The sequence below is a fragment of the Mycosarcoma maydis genome, chromosome 4 (genome assembly GCF_000328475.2).
Source record: "Mycosarcoma maydis chromosome 4, whole genome shotgun sequence".
In the NCBI taxonomy this organism is placed as follows: Eukaryota; Fungi; Basidiomycota; class Ustilaginomycetes; order Ustilaginales; genus Mycosarcoma; species Mycosarcoma maydis.
The window spans coordinates 809,322-828,531 of NC_026481.1; the positions used below are offsets into that span (position 1 = coordinate 809,322).

The following is a 19,210-nucleotide window of genomic DNA, read 5'->3' on the forward strand; positions in this document are numbered from 1 at the left end:
CATTAACGCTGCTGTGTCGCATCTGAACACGCACATCTGTCTTGCATATGAATCACAGAATGAGGCGACGTGGCTGATGGTGTGCTGAGCGAGCAGCTGCAGCACGTTCACCATCAGCGTTGATAGGATCCGAGGCAGCTAGAGCTCACAGCTCATAGCTCATAGCTCATAGCTCATAGCTCATAGCTCATAGCTCATAGCTCACAGCTCACACCTACCTTGCGAGTACGGCGCGTCACCCTTGAATCGCACAGCTCACACTCTGCCTTGCGAGGACGCTGTCACGATCCTGTGGCTGAAGACCGCAACTGGCGCGGATGACGCAATAAGTGGGGAAGTCCGCGACAGGACGCGGTATCGGCTGGATGCGTTGAACGCCCCACAGCAGTGATGCGGCGTAGCTCGGTTTCGTTTAGCGTGCAGCGCACCTCGTGCGCGTTCTTGACGACCGTGTTCTGCTATATGATGTTTAGTGATGGTTGAGGTTCCACCACAACGCTTGAGGTTCCGTCTGCAGTGTAGGTTCTGACTCTCGATCACGCTGATCCACAGGCCTGGAGGCGCAAGCGTATATGGCAGCAATGTATACATTGCTGCACTGGACGAATAACACGTAAGATAGTAGATGATTCGCAATGGTGAGTAAACAGTATAAAAGAACAGTAGAGTGGATGAGATCCAGCTCATCCACAAGAAGGAAAGTGCTGTCCTATAAAGTGTGTGCTCTGCACCCACGACCTGCGTGTGGCAAACCCCTGTGGTTCACTCCCCACCTGTGCCACCTTGCCATGCTACGACGCCCGCGCCCGTAACAGACGCCCCCGTCACTCTTGAATCGCACAGCTCCCAGCTCAGCTCCCAGCCCACAGTTCACAACGGCCCGTCACTTACAGCTCACAGCTCGCACACAGCCGCTGCCTCCTATAGACGCCCCGACGCATCGAATCGGTGAAAACAATTGCATTGTCCGGTCAGAGAACACCAACATTAATCGTGAATACACCGTGCACACCCCTGGTCCAATCTCTACCAGATCCACGCTTCGTAGCTTTGCATATTGCTCTTCGCAACCCCGCACTGTGCCCGTTTACTTCTTGATAACCTGGAATCCAACCTCGCCATCCTCGGTCGACATGGCGTATACCACCGCCATACCTTCTACAAACGCCATGATGGGCTGCAAAATGAGCAACGCAATGGTGTGCACGGGAATTTGCCAAGCTTGGTACCATTTGTATCCATAGTCCAGCTCCGAGAAAAACAGCCCCGAATAGTACAGCCAGTAAAAGTTACCAAAGCAGAAACACGAGATGACGTACAACCATCTCGGTGTAGGACCCGACCACTCGAGCAACAGTGAAAAAGGTATATTGATGAGAGTGGCCACCAGACAGAAGATACCCGCCGTCCATAGCTTGATGGCCATCTGAGGTAGGAAGAAGAGTCCGTCGATACCACGGATGCCCATGTACCATCGACGACGTTGCTTGATGAAATCGGCCCAGCCTTCAGGCGACTGCTCGCGCACCACACCGTGGATTCGACCAAGCGTGAATCCCTTGGCCCAAGCCGCCTGCGAAAACTCAAAGTCTTCGGCCAAAGAACCAAAGTCCCAAGTCACCTTGTTCTCGACATCGCCGTTGATCATAAGAAAAGAGCCGTGGACACCAAAGACGGGACGTTTGATGATGTTGCCCTGCAGTGAGAACCTGGCCAATTCGTCACCGACACGGATGCAGTCGGCAACGGCAAAGAACCAGTTCCTCCAGTACGTCTCGCGCTTTCCATTGTAAATGATGATGCCTTGGCCAATGTGGGCGGAATTGTAACGAATGAAGTCAAAGCATCCACGCAGACTCTCAGCATCCATGGTGGACTCCTCGTCCATGTGCAGCACCCAGTCGTATGGCGTAAGACCCATCGAAGATCGGAAGTAGTCGAGCGCCTTGGCCTTGTGCTTGGCCTTGCCTTGTGGCGACTTGTACGCCTTGGGTGTCATGACATTGTCCAGATCCGGGTAATGATAAGGCTCGTCGGTAAGCACAATGGCACGCACTGCAGGGTGGTACTTTTCGAGCTTCTTAAGGTGCAAGTGCGCTCGTCGCGTTGTCTCGGGATTGGAGCCTCGTGTGACACTGACGATAAAGAGACGGTGAATGTGCTCGCGCACGACGGGCTTCTTCTTGAGCTCCTCGGTGGTTCTCGTAACATCGGGCGTGGCAAATCCAAGCGTCGTAATAATACAGTAAGGCAGCGCAAGGGCCCACAGCACTCGCCAAACGGTCGAAAAGTCGGCAAAACCCTCCAGAATGTAGCTCGACCAGGGGTTCAACCACATCCAGATGAAACCCAGACCAAGGATGATCAACACTTGCACCGGCGCCATGAACGAGAGCGCCCTCAGCATCCATCTCGTCCTCACCGCTTGCTCGTCATCAGAGATATCAGCGTCAAACAGCGTAGAGTGCAGCTGGTTCATCTGCAATCCGACCTCCATGGGATGCGAAGGTGGTGCAGGCGAGTCCACCATGGTCCTCCAGTGGAACATGACCCAGAAGAAGTGCTTGGTCTTGCTCCATTTGTGCTTGAGCCATCCAGGAGTGGCCTTGACAATGGCAGGAGGGCCAAAAATCACGGCCCGCATCGTGTTCACGGCAGATACCTTGAGTGTCGCAATCGTATCCTCGCGAATGATGGTCTTTGCGAACCAGTCACTGAAGATCATGGCCCACTTATCGAGCGTATGCGAAATGATCCAGGCTACCACGTACGCCGAAAAAAAGGTGATGAGCCAGGTGCTCCACATGTTGCTCCAGAACGAGTAGCCGCGGTCACGGAAGTGGATCACGAGGTAAGGCATGATACCGTAGATGATCGACATCTGGCAGACGTAGAATCCGAGAGCAACACGACCCAGCGCCTTAAAAGCCCAGTTGCCAATCAGCCATTGGAGCACCACACTCATCTCGAGCCAGAAGTACAGCACACCTGCCATGATGAGGTAGCTTGGCATGCGACCAGCGGTAAACTCGGTGATGTTGTAGCCCAAGACGCCATCTCGAACCGTGATTTGTTGCAGACCAGAGTCGATTTTGATAAAGATGGGGTTGTAGCAAAAAGCGGCAACGAAAAACGCGGCTAGCGCCAGCTCGGTGAGCAGGAATGCGATGCGCGATTTCTGGTTGAACTTTTTAATGTATCCGGATGCCTTGAGATCGGCGGCGATGGCACCGACGGTGAAAGGGATGTTCTGATTGTACGTGTATCCCTCAAAGATGAGCAACAGCGCGTACAAGACGAAGCGGCGCGAGGGCGCAAGGTGCATGACGATTGGCAGCAGCATGAGCACCGAAAGCATACCCCATAACTGCGGCACAATCGACCAAAGCATCGACGTATTGAGCAGCTGCTGTAGATAGTCACGATTAGTACCAAGGCGAAGGAGACCAACCACAATGTCGCCAAGACTGGTCGAGATCTGCCAGTCTCGTGGGAAGGGGGATGGGTTGTTGAAGTTGACGTTGCACCATTGTGGATAGCCGAGGTTGCCGCTCTGCAACCAGCCTTCTGCAATCACGGTCTGATCAAAGGCGTGTGTGCCGCACTCGACCTTCTGAATCACTAGCCAGACAGCACCAACGATGAGAAGACGCAGAGCGCGACGGACCATGGCCTCAGGAACTACGGACCAGATGATAGGACGGCCAAGAGCCTTGTTGCGAAAGTACGAGGTGGCGTTGAGACGACCCGAAAGCATGTAGAAGAGGACCAAACCGATGGGACTTCGAAGCAGACCGACCGGAGTACCATTCTGAATGGTTCCAGGATGCGTCTGTACAAACGTGTTGTCGACGAAATGGCCGTTGAACACCATGATCATGGCAATGCCACGCAGACCATCAGCATAGTCGAGGTATCCGTTGGCTGCCGTCTTGGCGGGTTGGTCTGCTCGCGGCTTCTTTTCGTCGTTGATTACACCGCTGCCGACGGCACCAGCTGAGTCCTTGGCAGCCTTGAACTCGGCTATGCTGGCTGTCTTTTCTTCATTGGGAGTTGCGACAGCAGTTCGATCGTAAAGGTCAGGCGAGTGAGTTCCGGGGGTGTAGGCTAAGGCCGACAGCTCGTCATTCGGAGTCGATGTACTCGCACCTGTCCAAAAGCAAAAGTATAAGGATGGAAAGAACGGGTCACATCAACGTGGTTAGCACTGAAATTCTTCTTGTTAGACAGGAAAACACCCTTGTGCGATCGGGATGCTTACGATTCGCATAGATGGGAAATTGGTTGTATGTCATGCGGCCAGCCAGTTGGATCTCGCCGTCATTTTCGCTCGACGACGAGCGGGGGCGGTCGCTGGAGCTTTCGCTCCTTCGCTTTGGTTGATGCCTTACAGGCGGTGACATGGTGTGCGAGTGGTGTGACCAGGTGTCGCAGTAGAGCTGGGTGCTCGACGATTGAACGAGAGAGCGCTTAGGAAGATATCGCGACGAAAGATGGTTCAGACGGCTAGCGTCGATCGCGAACTTCAGAGATTTGGCGTACGCAGTCTGATGAAGGTGGTGAAGGAAGTTGGGTTCGTGGTAAAGACAAGGTGGGTGAAGGGAGTAAACGATGTATAGGGATGAGGTGGTCTCGATGCAGATATGGAAGGAGGAGCAGCTAGAGTTACACAAACGGATAGACGACTCGAAACGCTGTTTGTCAGCGAATACACACACAAATGCACGCTGATCACGGCGGGGAGGTGTGCCGCTACCAGAGGGTCGTGTTCCTGTATGGTTTACATGACATCGCCAACATTTGGCCGAGGCCGTGAGGCTGTTCGCAATTGTAAGGATCCGGAATCGACAATCGAAACGAAGAAGGAAAAGTTTTGGCTTAACCCAGTTAGCTGGACGCTGGGATCTGGGACAAGACAGGGTGCCCGACGCGAGGCAACCACGAACGCTTTGTTCTGACTGTTTAGCCGCCTACTGTATATTGCGAACAAAGCAACATTCAAGCGCCGTAGGATCGGCTTTCGAGGATAGGAAGCGCAGGGAACCAGCGGCTGAAAGACAGCGGAAAGACAAAGTTTCACGCTATCATGTAGAGAGACCCTGTGGTTCGCAAGTTGGTCAAACGACGAAGCAGAGAGCGTGGTCGATGGAAATCGGACTTCAGGGTTATGGCCATGGGGGCAACCACGCAGCACTTGTGACCGCGGTGACACAGGGTTCCTGCAACGATCAGCTTGTCCAGCTGATGCTGTGGCCCATCTGTAACCACATCCTAGCCGACCAAGCAAGTGGCAAGGAAAACGAGAAGCAGGAGAGCCGTTAAGCTGTGAAACCAGGTTTCCATCCTGTAAATTTGAGGGTTCAGAACGCCGAAATTGGTCATGACCGGCGTAAGTTGACGCAAGCTTTTCTGAACAGCGTAGTCGTCGGTTCAGTTTGTGAGTCTTTGAGGATCGAATCGCGAATGGATGGCCAGAGAAGAGCGCCTACCAAAGCTTCCAACCAAATTTTTTTTTTCATTTCTTGACTTGTGAATCACGAATCTTTCTCGGTGATTTTTTATTTTACATATTTTTTACCGCGCGGATCACCGCCGCTGGTAAGCATGAAATGAAGGTGAATCCACCGTGCATCGGATGCGATCAAGGCAAGTTAAGCATACAGTATGAATACGTTGGCCATCCAGTCACGAGTGCCTACGACTTTAGCGATTCAGCACACCCAACAGCCTCTGCTCGATTGTCGCTTGACTATCGCTTCGGGTTTTCATGGTTCCATTCCTTGTTCACGATTGTCTGTAGTCAAGCGAGTGGGCCAAGCTCAGCAGCCGCCTGGCCTGAGATCTGCTGTTATGATCGCATGTTTCGTCGATATTCGACGCCCTGGTATACTGTATGGGCGTGGAAGCTTTGAGAAGCTTATCGCTGCGCTAGTCATCACCAGGATTTAGGATTTCGAGGGTGCCATTTACTGCGTCCCACTGCTGCAGATATCGTGCGAACATTTCAATTCCCGCTTTGTTTGCTACGCTGCAGGTTTTGGGGTCGCAGTCACGAGTGTAGGCATGGGGTGGGTTTCAAACTCAGCGATTGCATCTATCGTCATACCACCTTGTGCCCTGTTTGATCAGCAAAAAAAAAAAAAAAAAAAAAAAAAAAAAGATCTGCGATCCAAGACAGTCGTGAGTGTGATAGCTAGCGAAGACTGCACAGCGACATTTCCAAACACTTTACATCTGTGAAATCTTACGGTTCTAGGATGCAGAGGGGAAGCGGACACCTCTCCTAACCCATCATGAGTTGATGCCCCCTCTTTTGTTATCGTGTGATAAGCAAGCACTTCAGGTTCTTTTTCTCCTCTCTCTTTCGAGAAAGCTTGCCGAACACTTTCTTGTGGACAAGAGCGATCGATGATTCACAGCGTTTTACGATTGAACGCATATGCTCGACGTGCAGAGAAACCGGACGTTCACGCGACTTCTGGCCTAGCTCGCACACAGGCTCTGAACAACCACCACCGCACAAAAGCAGAGAAGGAACAAATTGCAAAAGCTAAAAAGAAATGTAAAAATTCGAGGGGTAGAGATCGTCGGAAATGCGCGGCCTAGCAATCAGCAGGGCAAACGGCGCATGTGGTACGTCACGCCCTTCGATGTCGCGTCGATTTAACCTTGGCCTGTCAGCTAAAGTCAAAGTGAGTCGAGTGGAAATGTTTATGTCGAACAACGCCTCTTTTGCAAAGCCATACGCTCGCACTCTACTCACGACTGGTACGCGATTCTTTCTGGGAGTCACCACGGCACGCAACGGTCGTTCAGTCGAGCTCTTCGTTCTCTCGGAGACCACGCAGGTATATGGAAGCTTCGGCTCGCGGGGTGCCAAATAGTACGCAGTCCCGTTGCGGCCTTACCATACACGCTCATTCCCGCCGGACGCAAGCTTGATGTACCACACTGCCGTCAACAATCCGACATGCTTCAATTACCAGAGTATACTCTGACCTTCAATGACAAGGACTTTCTGCTCGAAGGTACATCGCGCAAGCTGTCAGAGTAACGCTGCAGAAACCGGATCCAATCAGCATCAAGATCACCTTCAGAATGATTTCGAGGTGAACGCCATAACTTAGTGCGTTTGATAAGTGCAGCATTCGATGTTTTATTAATAATGGACTAAAGCGACTACGTGATTGGCAGGCAGGACCAGCGTCACCCCTCGCGAGCGAACTTTTGATGAGCCATATGAAGCTCATGGCGGGGCTACCGAAGAGTGAGTGAGCGAGCGAGCGACGACTACAGGATAGGCACATGGTCGGAATTTATCTTTTAAATTGAAAACAGCAGAGAAAGAGAAATAATAATAATAAAAATTGAACGGGTTTACCAATGCGCAGCTGGACATCGGCTCTTTGCACCGGCTATCGAGCGTTGGGTCAGCGTGGCCCACGCTCTAATTCGTGATTCTCGTCCCACCGATCGTCTCTTGTTTTCAGGGTTGTTCGATTTCGACTAGCAGGTGTTTGCCTCGGCCTGGTAGCAATACAGTGCGAGTGTGACCCAGGAAGACCATCTTTACATGCTCAAGCCAAGACGTTTAGTGCCCCTCGATCATGGACTTTTGCAGAGCAGGCCAGCGCCGCTTTTATCGGTTAAAATAGGGCCCTCTCATCACGTTGGACCGCGAGCTTGGCTGACAGCTGCTGCTACTCAGAATGGCAGAGTCTTTTGATGGATCTTTGCGTTGTTCGTATCAGAGCCGTTTTTTGGCCGCTTGTCCGTCTCGAAAGGTCGTTTGCGCTCCTCTCATATCGGCTCGTGTGAAATCTGCAAGCTCAAAGGTGTCTAATCATACGTTACCTTGCATCGTCTCTCATCACTAAACCTACTCGCACAGAGACCGCCTTTGTCCTGTCTTGAAAGCTGAGCCCCAGGTCGCTGCCGTTCCTGTTAGCGCCGTTCCTGTTGCTGCCGTTCCTGCGTTTACGATTTTTTCTCTCCTTTTCATTGAGCTACGAGACGATCCTGGCCATACTCCCCTCTGATCTGTCGTTCCCAACCCCTCATCGTTCATTCCTTTGTCACCCTCTTCCAAGCATCTACATCGTGGTCTTTGCTCTGCTCCATCTCTTCCAAGCAGCGCCACTTCTCAACAATGTCCAAACCGACCCCTTCGGCCTGGCGAAGGCATTCTGAATTTGCAGAGAAGAGCCCCTCTTCGAGTGCGACCGAGTTTCCCCATGGTGTTGAGACTCCGCCACTCGTGGCGTACGGCAACGAAGATGACATGGCCTACCTTCGCTCCATGAGCTATGTACGTACTTCCGGTCGTCTCAGCTCGTATACCACGCTGCCCTACGACGACTCTCGCAAAGGAGCCAATTCTCCTCAAGACACATTGCTCAACTCTCCGATCGCACCAACCGACTATGCTGCCTCTGACAACGATTCGCACAGAGCGTCCAATAGACGGAGTCGGCTCAAGGACACCAACTCGTTGGGGGCCGAGCTCGGTGACATGCCGGTAGCGATGAGCCGCGAGATCGTGAGCAAGATGAAGTATGGCCGATTGAGGTACATTGATGGACTGCGCTTTTTCGCTGCCATTTTTGTGCTCACTTCGACGGTGATTGGCAACCACAGACAGACGTGGTCGGTGGGTGCGAGCATACTCTACCCCTTTGGATCCAACTTTGCCCTCACTCTCTTCCTGGCACTTCAAGGCCGTGCTCTTACGCTCCCGTGGTTGGTCAGCCGAAAAGATGCCATCTCGAGCTTTGAAGAGGCGGCCGCCAAAGCTAGGGCTGCTAGAGCTGCGAAAGCGGCGGCTCCGACCAAGACTTTGGACGAAAAAGCTGCTCCTCCGGCGGTCCTCACCACTAAGAATCCGCGCAACGAAATCAACAAGCCCGACTTCAAGCTGTACGGAATGGCCATGATTTCGCGTCCTTTCCGCTTCCTGCTTCCCGTTCTCTTTGTCACGGGTGTTCAGTACGGTATCTGCCAGGCAACGGGTCTCTACCGTCAGAATCCGAATTTCGAAACACTGATTGGCCAGCGACCGGGATGGTGCTTCGCCAATGCATCTCAGTGGATCATTACAGCGACCAACTTGTTCACCTCGGAGGATCGACCCACCGAGCTGCGCAACGAGGCCGGACCCATTTTCTACTTGCCCTGGTTCTTCCAGAACAGCTACTACCTCTATGGTTTAACCATGATCGTCAGTATCCTGCAGCGCGACACACGTGTGGCATTCCTGTTGGTCATGGGACTACTCAATTGGTGCACGCTTTCCTACCTTGCTCCCGCTCTGCTCGGATTGTTGGTGGCCGAGCTGGATGTGTCGGGTCAGTTTGCTCGATTGCGTAAGAACCGTATGGCTAGCTGGAGCGTGCAGGGCGTCTGCGTGGTTGTGTTTCTCTTGTTCCTGTTGGTACCTCAGATTCGCGACCCCATCAACGACGGTTTGAGTCATCTGCAGGTGATAAGACCTACGAACCGTAACGGAGCCAATATTTACTCTGTCATCAAGTTTACCGACGTGATTTGCTCGATGCTCTTGCTTGTATTTATCGAGCTTTCGCGTTTCTCGCAACGTACGCTTTCGCTGGCACCCTTTTCCATGATGGGTCAGCAGATTGGTGCCGCTATTGTGGCTGTCCACGCAATTGTGCTTTGGTCCATCATGCCCAAGATCTTTCCCATGACGGCTGACGACTCTGTCACGTCGAAAGCCGCTTCCAACCTGGCTGGAATCTGGGCGCTGACGCTCATTATCTCGTTGGCGCTTTCGACTATTTTCCGTGTAGCGGTCGAGCTTCCGAGTGAGCTGCTGGGTAGAGCAACGCTCATCTTTTTCTACGGCCAAGAAGATATTCAGCAACTGTCGACGGTCTCGCAGGAGCATGTGGAGAAGGCGAGGCGTTCCGGATACTTGATGCCCCTGCCTAGTCTCGGTAACCCCATGGCCAAGTTGGGGCTGACCAAGGTGCCCTGGTGAACGACTCGTGACTGGGTTGGTTGTGGTATTTTGCTTTTGTCAATGACGATTGAAATGCATGGACTTTTATTTATCTTTGTTGGCGGGCGTGTGTGTGCAAGATTTGTCGTCATTCACGATTGCCGTCGCTGAGCCTGGACTGCACGCTCCACTACCTCGCCCGAAAGAAAAGGACTGAGACGAAACGATGTAGAACGGAACACTCGTGGTTTGATTGCTGTACTCGAGCGAGTCATGACCTCGCCCTAAGGACTGAGACAAAACGGTGAAGAACGGAACACTCGTGGTTTGATTGCTGTACTCGAGCGAGTCGCTCGCGAGCTCGCAGGGGTGGCCGTAGGGGGTGGTCGGGCGAGCGTCGTATGTGGGCGGAGCGCAGGGTGTGCGAGGCCGCAAGTCATGACTAAGCGCATACCAAGCAAGGGGACTGGACGGGAGCGTGAGAACAGCAGGTGGCGACGACAGGCGAGCGAAAGCTGGCGAGCAAGCACGGTTGCACGACCTGATTGCTCGCGCCTGCAGATTCGTTTGCTCAGCCACGAAGCGGTCCGTAGTGGTTGTGAAGGTTGTGAATCCTGCGAGTTCGCTGCAGCAGCCGAGAGCGCGAGCCAACAGCGCTGCATCGTGTGTCGCCCACACGCGCATCCATCCAACCAGACCATCGCACACAAGCTCCCTACAGCCTCCGCCCGCTCTCTCGTGCCTCTCCCTCAAGGTGCCCGTCGAGCGTGCGACCACTTGCGAGAGACCGTGTGCGTGCTGAATCGCCATGTCGTTCGTGATTCTCCGTGACGAGTCGTGAGAGCCAGAGTCGATCGGCAGCATCGTTTTCCAAGCACGGTCGCATGCGTGAGCGACCCGGAAAGGTCTGTGCACAGCCACGCCGAGTTGTTGCAGACAGGGCAAGCAGAACAAGCAGGTCATATAGGACAAGCAAAGCATAGCGAGTGTAGAGTACAAAGCACCAAGAACCAAAGAGCGTCAAGGGTAAGCGAATATAGAGTAGAGCGAGAGGAGAAGCGAAAGATGAGCTTGACCAGTGATACGGTTAGGGATTCACGTGGAGTTGCAAGATAGAGCTAATAGAAGGCGTTCAAGGCGTTTAAGGCGAGCAGGGCTGTTAGGGCGAGTGCAGGGATGGAGGGCATGTGACGACGCGGTGAGGCTGAGGAGGAGGAACCCGATCTCAACGAGGGAGGCAGGCTAGTAGCCGCGACAGACGTGGCGGTAGCCGTAGCAGCGGTAGCGACGGATAGAGCCGAGATGGACGCTTGAGCGTTGAGGACGAGCGGGAAGAGGTCTTGTGCGTACTGGTTCGGGAAGGTGGCATTGTTCGGGTCGAGGATTCGGAAGTCGCCACCGACGCCGTTGGACAGCACGTCCGTCTTGCGCAGCGCATTATACCAGGTGATGCTCTCCAGATTTGGGAGCGACGTCTTGACCCTGTCAGAAGCAAGTACGCGCAGCCACGCAATACGGTCCTGAATCGTAGCATCTTGCGCGTGCGTTCCAGCTTCGGCGATCACAAACGGTACGCTGCTGGACGAGTACTTGTCATGGAACGGCTTGACCGTCTGGATGTAGTTGGAAGCGGTAGCTAGCTCGTTCGAGGGCGGATAGAAGTCGACGCCGATCATCTGGACGGTCTGGTTAAAGTTGTCCGGCAGGTACTGCTCGTACACTGTCAAGTTGGCAGCATTTGGACAGTACCACATCTTGACAGCGGGGGCGATCGACTTGCACGCAGTGCTCACCTGCGCCCACGCCGTCTTGAACGCCGAGACGCCCATATCGTTTCCAGGGGCGTACTCGCCCGTGGTGACGTAGTAGTTGACTTCGTGCGCAAATCTCAAGCGAACCTCGACGCCTGCATCGGTGAACCTCTTCATCACCTTGCACACCGCCTGCGCCTGTGAGTTGTCCACCTGTGTGTAGCCACCCCACGACCCGACGGGCATGATCGATGCCTCCAGGATCGCGCCCGATGCGTAGATGTCGGCTGCATGCGCCAGCAGCTTGGCTCCATTGTAAATAGTGCCATACTGCGTCTGATCGTAGAAACCGTACGCATACGATTGACCACGACCCGCGAGAAGGCCGTTGATACCCACCATGGTCTGTACATTGCCTCCGTCCGAGCCGACGTCTGGGATGAAGCCGATCGGAAGGCCATTGAGCGTGAGCGGGTCAGAGACCGCGCGCGACTTGAGCGACATGGCAAGGTTGCGCATTTTGAGGGTTCAACAAGTCCGAGGGACAGAGTAGACTGAACGTTGTTCGCTTGCAGCCGATAGATGAGCGTGCGAGTGCGAGCGACCTCTTGGCGTGTTGGCGAGCTTGAAGCCGAGCTTGAAGCCGAGGGCTGGAGAACTAGGTTCCACTAGATTCCAGAGTCGGAGGAACGGGACCAAGGATCAAGCTGAGGTGTAAGCGAAGAGTTCAGAGCTCAAACAGGTGGAGGAACAAGGACAGAAGAGTTGGAGGAAGACGGTGTGCGGATGGAAGGAAAGATGCAGAGCGAGATCACAAGACAACGGCCAAGAAGGAGCACAAATGCACGATAGGGTCCGTTTGCGGATCGACCAAAATCAAACTAAACGATGGTGCAGGAGCACACACAACAAGCGGCACAAGCGGCACAATCAGACACAAAGACGAGCATAACGTGTGACACTGTACGTGGTAAGGCACGCCGCACTAGGTAAAGCGCAGACTTGCATAGCGGCGTGACACGAGCAGGCAGGATCAGGGTTCAAGCCAGGCAGCCGATGCCGAGTCTTTGAACTTGTGGGTCACCACACGGCAACACCATGCACACAACGGCAGACTCAGTCACGAGTCTACGACCGAGCCATTGGGCGGAGCGACAGAGACCATCGCGGTCAGCAGAGCACGACGCTCCCCTCCTGTCCGCGCCTACGATGTGTGGCAGAGCCTGTGCGATTGCGGTTTGCGGTTTGCGGATTCGTGGGAATCGTGAATCGTGAATCGTGAATCTGTGAATCTGTGAATCACGAATGGTGTTTCGGCAACGATGGTGTGTTTTGGCTCGATTTGCGTAAATTTGACGCTGAACACCCAAAAAATAAAAAAATAAAACATTGAGCGTCAATCACGAATAATTTACTTGAGACAAGCAAGCTTCGTCTTCATAGGCACACAAGTTTGATTTAAATATTCGTGATTTATCCTATGCCTCTCATGCTCGCTAGCCATCCGCTCGTCTTTATCGCGTTTCCAGCTCTCTTCTGGCTAATTATGAGAGGCAGTGACCTCGATGACATCTTTCTTATGACTCGGCCGTCTCTCTGACTTGAGCTGAGAAAAACAAGCATGCTGATCGAGACCAGAGGAACCGGCTCGCCAATTGACTTGTGGGTGGCTTGAAATCGGAGCCTGACTGCCCTAAAATGCAAGGCTGACCAAAGCCAGAAGAGGGACGAGGTTGGTTGAGGATCGCCTCTGTCCTCTGGGTTTTCATCCAACCGCTTCAGAGAGCTGAAGCTGGTTCAAGTCGCGTATGCGTAAACCCAGCCGAGTGTGGTTTATCCAACAACAACAACAAAAAACACAAGAAAATCCACAAAATTTGCTTCCCATTTTACAATAAAAGGAGCCGTTTCTCGGCTAATTCGAACGCTGCTTTTTGACGTTTGATATCATACTTTACGTATCAGCGTAGCCGGAACAGTCACAGAGTAAGAGTCGTGAGGCCAGTCCGCCCTCGAAATCAGGAACCCATCCGTGATCGTCGTGCCCTCAGCCCTTTTGTGCGCCGGGAATCCGTGTCTCGAATTGAAAAGCCAGCATGAACGGTGACCCTCTGAGGTGTTGAAAGAGTCACGAGTGCAGCTTTCGATCAAACGGGCCGAGACGTAGGACGATGGACACTGCAATCCACGAGCCTGGTCTCACCCCCAATCACGAATTGCAATCCGAGATTACGAGCATCCAAACCCGCCACCGCTGAATCGACCCGATCGTCCTCTGGTCTGAACTTATGCTGCCACGGTCACTGCTCACTCTGACTAGGATTCGCAGCAGCGGGCAGGTACCGCCAAAGAAACCACCCGTCACCGAATCCAACCATGCGTAAATGTACTTTGGGAGCGCCGCCGGTTCACGCTTGATCCTCACAAATTTCGCCTCGAGCCTCGTGAACCTGCTGATGGGCGGGGCTGCAACTTAACACCAGCCCATTCACGATTCGTGATTCGTGATTCTTGATTCTGCTCACGGCTCCACGCTCCACCTCACGCTTCTGCACGCGCACACAGCTCACCGCTCGTCGCTCGTGGCTCGTGGCTCACCCCACGCCCTCGTTCAATCGCCGATGCACACCTCGCCCTGGTCTGTAGCATGCTTTTCGGCTCCATCGACAAGGACATATCATCACGCTTGATCAGCTTCACAATTCACGTTGCTGATTGAGTAGATTGCCTAAAAAAACGTCACTAACGGAACAGTACAATACCTTTCATCTCTATTCTTCTCTGTTAATCACGTGCGTGTTAACCATCCAGATCCATCGAGTAGCTACCACTCAGCATGGCTGAGCTCTCCTGCAAAGGCTGCACAGCTGCCAGCGCCGGACGCTCTGCAGCGCATCGGGTAAACGCACCTTTGCTGCCCACATACCTCTGCTCGATCGGGTCGGCGCCCATCACTTCACGCATAAAGTCTTCCTCGGGCTCTTGGATCAGCGCGCCACGCACTCGAATCACCGCCTGATGCGACGAGAAGGAGCTCATCGACGTCGAAATCGACGTTCGAGCCGACATGCACGAAGACAAGCCGCACAGGCCCATCGACGAGTCACCTTCGGACAGCTCGGCGGCGCTCGAGCCCGTGTCCGAATCGCTCAGTCCCAGCGTGCGGCTCGACAGCTCGCTCGTCGGCATCGAGCGCATCGATGAGCTGTCAGCCATCACCGCCAACGATCCCGATGTGGACAGCGAATCGGTAAATTCGGGCAGCTGGTCCATCTCTGACGCTGACAATCCGCGCGACATGATGGAGCGCACGCACGCCATGGTCGGCATACCAACCACCTCGTCGATCGTAGCGCGTTGCTCAGGCTCAGAACACAGCAGCCTCTCGAGCATGCGGACCAGCGGTCCACTGAGTGCACTGAGATCCACGTCGGACAGATCATCGCGACGCAGCTTCTGCCATGGCTCGCCATTGTCCGGAAGTTCCACGTTGCCCGCTGCCTCAAGCAGGATAAGCCCCAAGCTGAACACGTCCGCCGCTTTGCCATACTGTCCGTGGAAGATGACCTCGGGCGCCAAGTAGACGCGGTCGCCCTCCCTTTCAAGTCCACGCTGACTCGGCCATGGCTCTGCCACCTGGTCCAACGCATACGCATCCGACTCGTCGTTCAGACTGGCTCCGCGCAGCGTTGTCTCGGCATCCACCAACGGCCAGCGTGTCGCCATGCCAAAGTCTCCGATCTTGAGTGTGCCGTGCTCGGTGATGAGCACGTTGGCTGGTTTCAGATCGAGATGCAGAATGTTGTGGCTGTGAATGTAGGCGACTCCGCTCGAAAGCTCGGCAAGGATCTTCCACAGCCGCGGTTCGTCGAGTGCACCCACCTGCTGCCCGTACTCCTCCAGGAAGAAGGCAAGCGAGCCAAGGGGACACAGCTCGAGCTGCAGATGAAGGTGACCTTGCTCCTCCCATGCGTCAAAGAGTGACACGATATTGGCATGAGGCTTGCCCGATGTCGACAGTGTGCGAAGCACATCGACCTCCTCGAGCCTTCGCAGCCGGTCTCTGGCGCCCAGGTAGGCCTTCTTCATGCGCTTAACTGCGTACGCGTATCCGTTGGATCTCGAAACGGCCTTGAGCACTTCGCTGAATTCGCCATGTCCGATGGTCTCCTCGACGACAAAGGCGGTCTCCAAATGGCCATGTTCTGGCTCTTTAGTGCGCAAGTCGATCGCCGACGCGTGGCTGTTCGCACCGAACGAAGATCCGGCGGCTGACTTGTGCGGCGTCTCTTGGCAGCTCGATGTCTCCTCCGAGAGTCGTGACTTGCGGCGCGTTTGCAAGAGCTCGAGACGATGTGCACGCAATTTGCGTCTCGAAGAGGGCGAGGGCGACGTCAAGATCTGCGCTGCCTCGTACCATAGGAGGTTGCGCCTCGGTGTCATGGGCTCCACATCTGTCTCGCGAGGCAGCAGCGACGCCGTCGATGTAATTGGTGTAGCAGGCGGCGGTGCGTCGTCGCAACCGTCGTTGCCACCGTCGTGGCTCGACTCGGTGCCGCCCCTTGCATCGCGCACAAAGCTTGCGTTCTGACTCAAAGCTCGTTTGCCGAGGCCGGCAGAACGCACACGGAGAGCCCTGGGAGCACCAGCAGCCTTGCCGACGTCGACGGACAGCATCTTGCGTGCTGGCGCGGGCGCGGCACTCGAGGCGGGCGTGTGGATGGTGCGCTTGCCCTTCTGGAGTCTCTGTACATCGCGAACGCGGCCAGATTGAATGCTGGGGCTGTGCACCACGTCGGAGAGGTTGCCTTCGTCCTCAGTGACGTCGTCCGTGACAAGAGTGGGCGGATCTGGATGTGGAAACGGGCGGCTCCAAGAACGGGTTTCAAAGGCGGAGCCAGGTCGTGCGGACAGTACAGCGGGTGTGCCCGCATTCGGAGCGGTGCCGAGATTGATAAACTTGAAAGTAGGGCTGTGGACTTGATCCGACAGCACCGGAGAGCCTGGACTGATGCTGGCCAAGCGCGGTTCCACGGCGGATGATTGCGAACCCAACGGAGATGGTCCGATCGCAGACGAACTGGCACCAGCCTGGCCTCGAAGCGAAGCATGGAACTTGGGAAATGGGACGAGCGGGGTGGCGGTGGCCTTCTTGACGGGAGTGTCAGGCATAGCATTGCTGGCGCGATCTGCGTTGGCAGAGGCATGGGCAGAGGCGGCAGCAACAACTTCACGCAGGCCAAGCGCCTGGCCAAAGTTGGGAGCTTTCGGTGGAAGCGGAAAGGCCTCGGATGCACCATCGGCGCCCTCGGAATTCTCGCGCACCCGGTTACGCTTGGAAACGAGGCCGGTTGACATGAAGGCCGCCGCCAATGGCTTGACGCTCTTGAAGTTCTGCGGAGTGAGGTACTGGCTTGCGGGATCCATGTATTCGGAGGTGGTTCTGCGTTCGCGCACTCGTCTCGCAGGGCTGGCAGCGCTGGCAGCGCTGGTGTTGGTGCTGGTCCGGGAGCGGTTGCGGTTGCGGTTGCGCGGAATCAGATCTGGAGATGAGTTGGCAGAGCCATGGTCGCTCGAGTTGCAGAAGCGAGTCTCATGCATCAAGGATGAGCGCTCCTTTGGGCCAAATGGGTGAAGAATGGCTCGACTGGATGGTCTTGGAGCGGGCGAGTCGCGATGGAAGCTGGTCTCGTGACGGCGGAGGGCATCCTGCGAAGGCGAAGGGAGATCCTCGAGCATGTTGTTGGTGAAAGTGGAAGTTTGCATGTATGAGTCCTTTGCGGATGAGCCCAAGAGCGAACCGATCCTCTTCCTGGTGCTCTTGACGCTGTGGTCACCGTCGGCAAACGCAACTCCACTGTCATCAGCTGATGTGCTTGGATGGTGAGAGCCAAAGAAGAAGCGGTGCGGCGTTGCGTGCTGAGGTGTTTCACGATAGGATAGCGGCGCGGTGGCATTGGATGCGTGCGCAGAGGCGTTCTTACAGCGTGCTGGCGTCGAGATGAGATCGAGGGAATGCGGTGGTGAGTGATCGGATTGGACAACGCCAGCCGCAGGCCGGGCGGATGATTTGGCAGCTGCTTCGATCTCGTCCTCAAAGAGCTTGGCGGTTGGGAAGGAGCTCATGGAGAGGTTGGCGGGCCTTCGCTTGTGGTCGCGCAGCGGGGTAAATTCAGAGTCATGGTCGGCAGATCGGATGATAGGACGTGGCTGAGTGGCGAATTCAAAGAGGTTGGCCACACCAGGAAGTTTGTCGCCGAGGCCGGCAGAAGCGCTGGCGCTGCGAGGAGTGAGAAACTCGGTGAGAGGGCGATGCAAAGCGGCGGAGGAAGAGGCTCGAGCGCGATGGGTGATGCGCGGCTGGGTAGAGGGCAACGAGTGCAAGCCATGGAACGAGGAGGTGTAGACGGTATTGTCGAGATGCGTGTTAGTGCTGGTTGTGGAGCGTTGGCGGGCCGGAGTGGTGAGCTGGGGCAAAGAAGCGTTGCTGGAAGAAGGCACACGAGAGCGTGGTGGACGAGTGCGTTGAGATGCGCTGACCAAGGTGTGGGTGCTGCGCGATGAAGAGGGGTTGCGGGTGAGTCGATGGGTGGGACGCGTGCCCGGCTGAAGCATGGGCTCGCCGAGGTCGAGGTGGAATGCGGAGCTTGGATCCAAGAGGTCGGGCTGTTCGCAGAGGGGGGAGGGCGAAGCAGGAGGATGAGCGTCGATATCGTCTTGGTCCGAGTGCGAGTCAATGTCCATCTCGACGTCTTGGAGCCTGCGATGCGAATCGGAGGAGCCAAAGAGGGAGCGAGGAGGAGGCGAGGCGTTGGCAGCATCGTAAGCTTGGCGCGAGGCTGCGCGGAGCATTGGTTGAGAGGAAGGGCCGGCGACGGCGTTGAGCTCGGTGCCAGCGTTGGCGGATGCGGAGCTGACGTCGGAACCGGAGCCGTTACTGACGCCGCGATGATGCCAGAGGCCGTGGTCTGCGGCGTGCAAGTTGAGTGCAGCAGTGGATTCTGGCGAGCTGGCAAACGGCGGGAGGTTTTGCAGAGGTATGGTCCTCTTTATGGTGTCAAAGGACATGGGCTGGTCGTGGTGTTGTGCATGCATGTTGATGGGTGGAGACTCTTGCGTGGGAGAGGGTCTGGAGAGTGGTGCAAGCGAAGAAAAGGCATGAGAGCGGGGTATCGAGACGGACTGGGGCCGTAATTGGGTTGCGGGCGCCGGAGGAAGCTGGTGCATCCACGAAGTAAAGGGCGAGTTGTGGTAGGCATGTGCGCCAAAGTTAGGAGGAGGCGTCATGGCGGCTTGAGACTCAAGGTGCATATCGATGGTGTGAATGGGACGAGAGGGTTTGTCGGGTGAGATAAAGGCGTCGTCGTTCTGATGCATTGTGTGTTATGGAGACGCGCTCAGACCACGGTTGAGGCCCGTGCTGAACGGGGGTGAAGCGTAAAGCGTAAAGGGATAGGAAGACGCGCGAGAGGATTCAGAGCATCGAGACAGACCAGAAAAC

The 19,210-nt window shown here is 55.1% G+C and overlaps 4 protein-coding genes across 4 annotated transcripts; 1 reads left to right on the forward strand and 3 right to left on the reverse strand.

Moving 5' to 3' along the window:
- Positions 1-1,087: 1,087 nt before the first annotated feature.
- On the reverse strand, positions 1,088-4,403 carry UMAG_06334 (uncharacterized protein; the record flags this gene model as incomplete). The annotated part of the gene is made up of 2 exons (XM_011390017.1): positions 1,088-4,149; positions 4,262-4,403. 2 exons carry the CDS (start codon positions 4,401-4,403, stop codon positions 1,088-1,090), a joined length of 3,204 nt encoding a protein of 1,067 aa, XP_011388319.1.
- A 3,746-nt stretch (positions 4,404-8,149) lies between these two features.
- UMAG_06335 (uncharacterized protein) lies at positions 8,150-9,997 on the forward strand (the record flags this gene model as incomplete). Its single annotated transcript, XM_011390018.1, has 1 exon — positions 8,150-9,997. The coding sequence occupies one exon, from the start codon at positions 8,150-8,152 to the stop codon at positions 9,995-9,997; it is 1,848 nt and encodes a 615-aa protein (XP_011388320.1).
- A 1,079-nt stretch (positions 9,998-11,076) lies between these two features.
- On the reverse strand, positions 11,077-12,228 carry UMAG_06336 (uncharacterized protein; the record flags this gene model as incomplete). Its single annotated transcript, XM_011390019.1, has 1 exon — positions 11,077-12,228. One exon carries the CDS (start codon positions 12,226-12,228, stop codon positions 11,077-11,079), a length of 1,152 nt encoding a protein of 383 aa, XP_011388321.1.
- Positions 12,229-14,508: 2,280 nt separating this feature from the next.
- On the reverse strand, positions 14,509-19,086 carry UMAG_06337 (wee1 kinase; the record flags this gene model as incomplete). The annotated part of the gene is made up of 1 exon (XM_011390020.1): positions 14,509-19,086. One exon carries the CDS (start codon positions 19,084-19,086, stop codon positions 14,509-14,511), a length of 4,578 nt encoding a protein of 1,525 aa, XP_011388322.1.
- Positions 19,087-19,210: the final 124 nt, after the last annotated feature.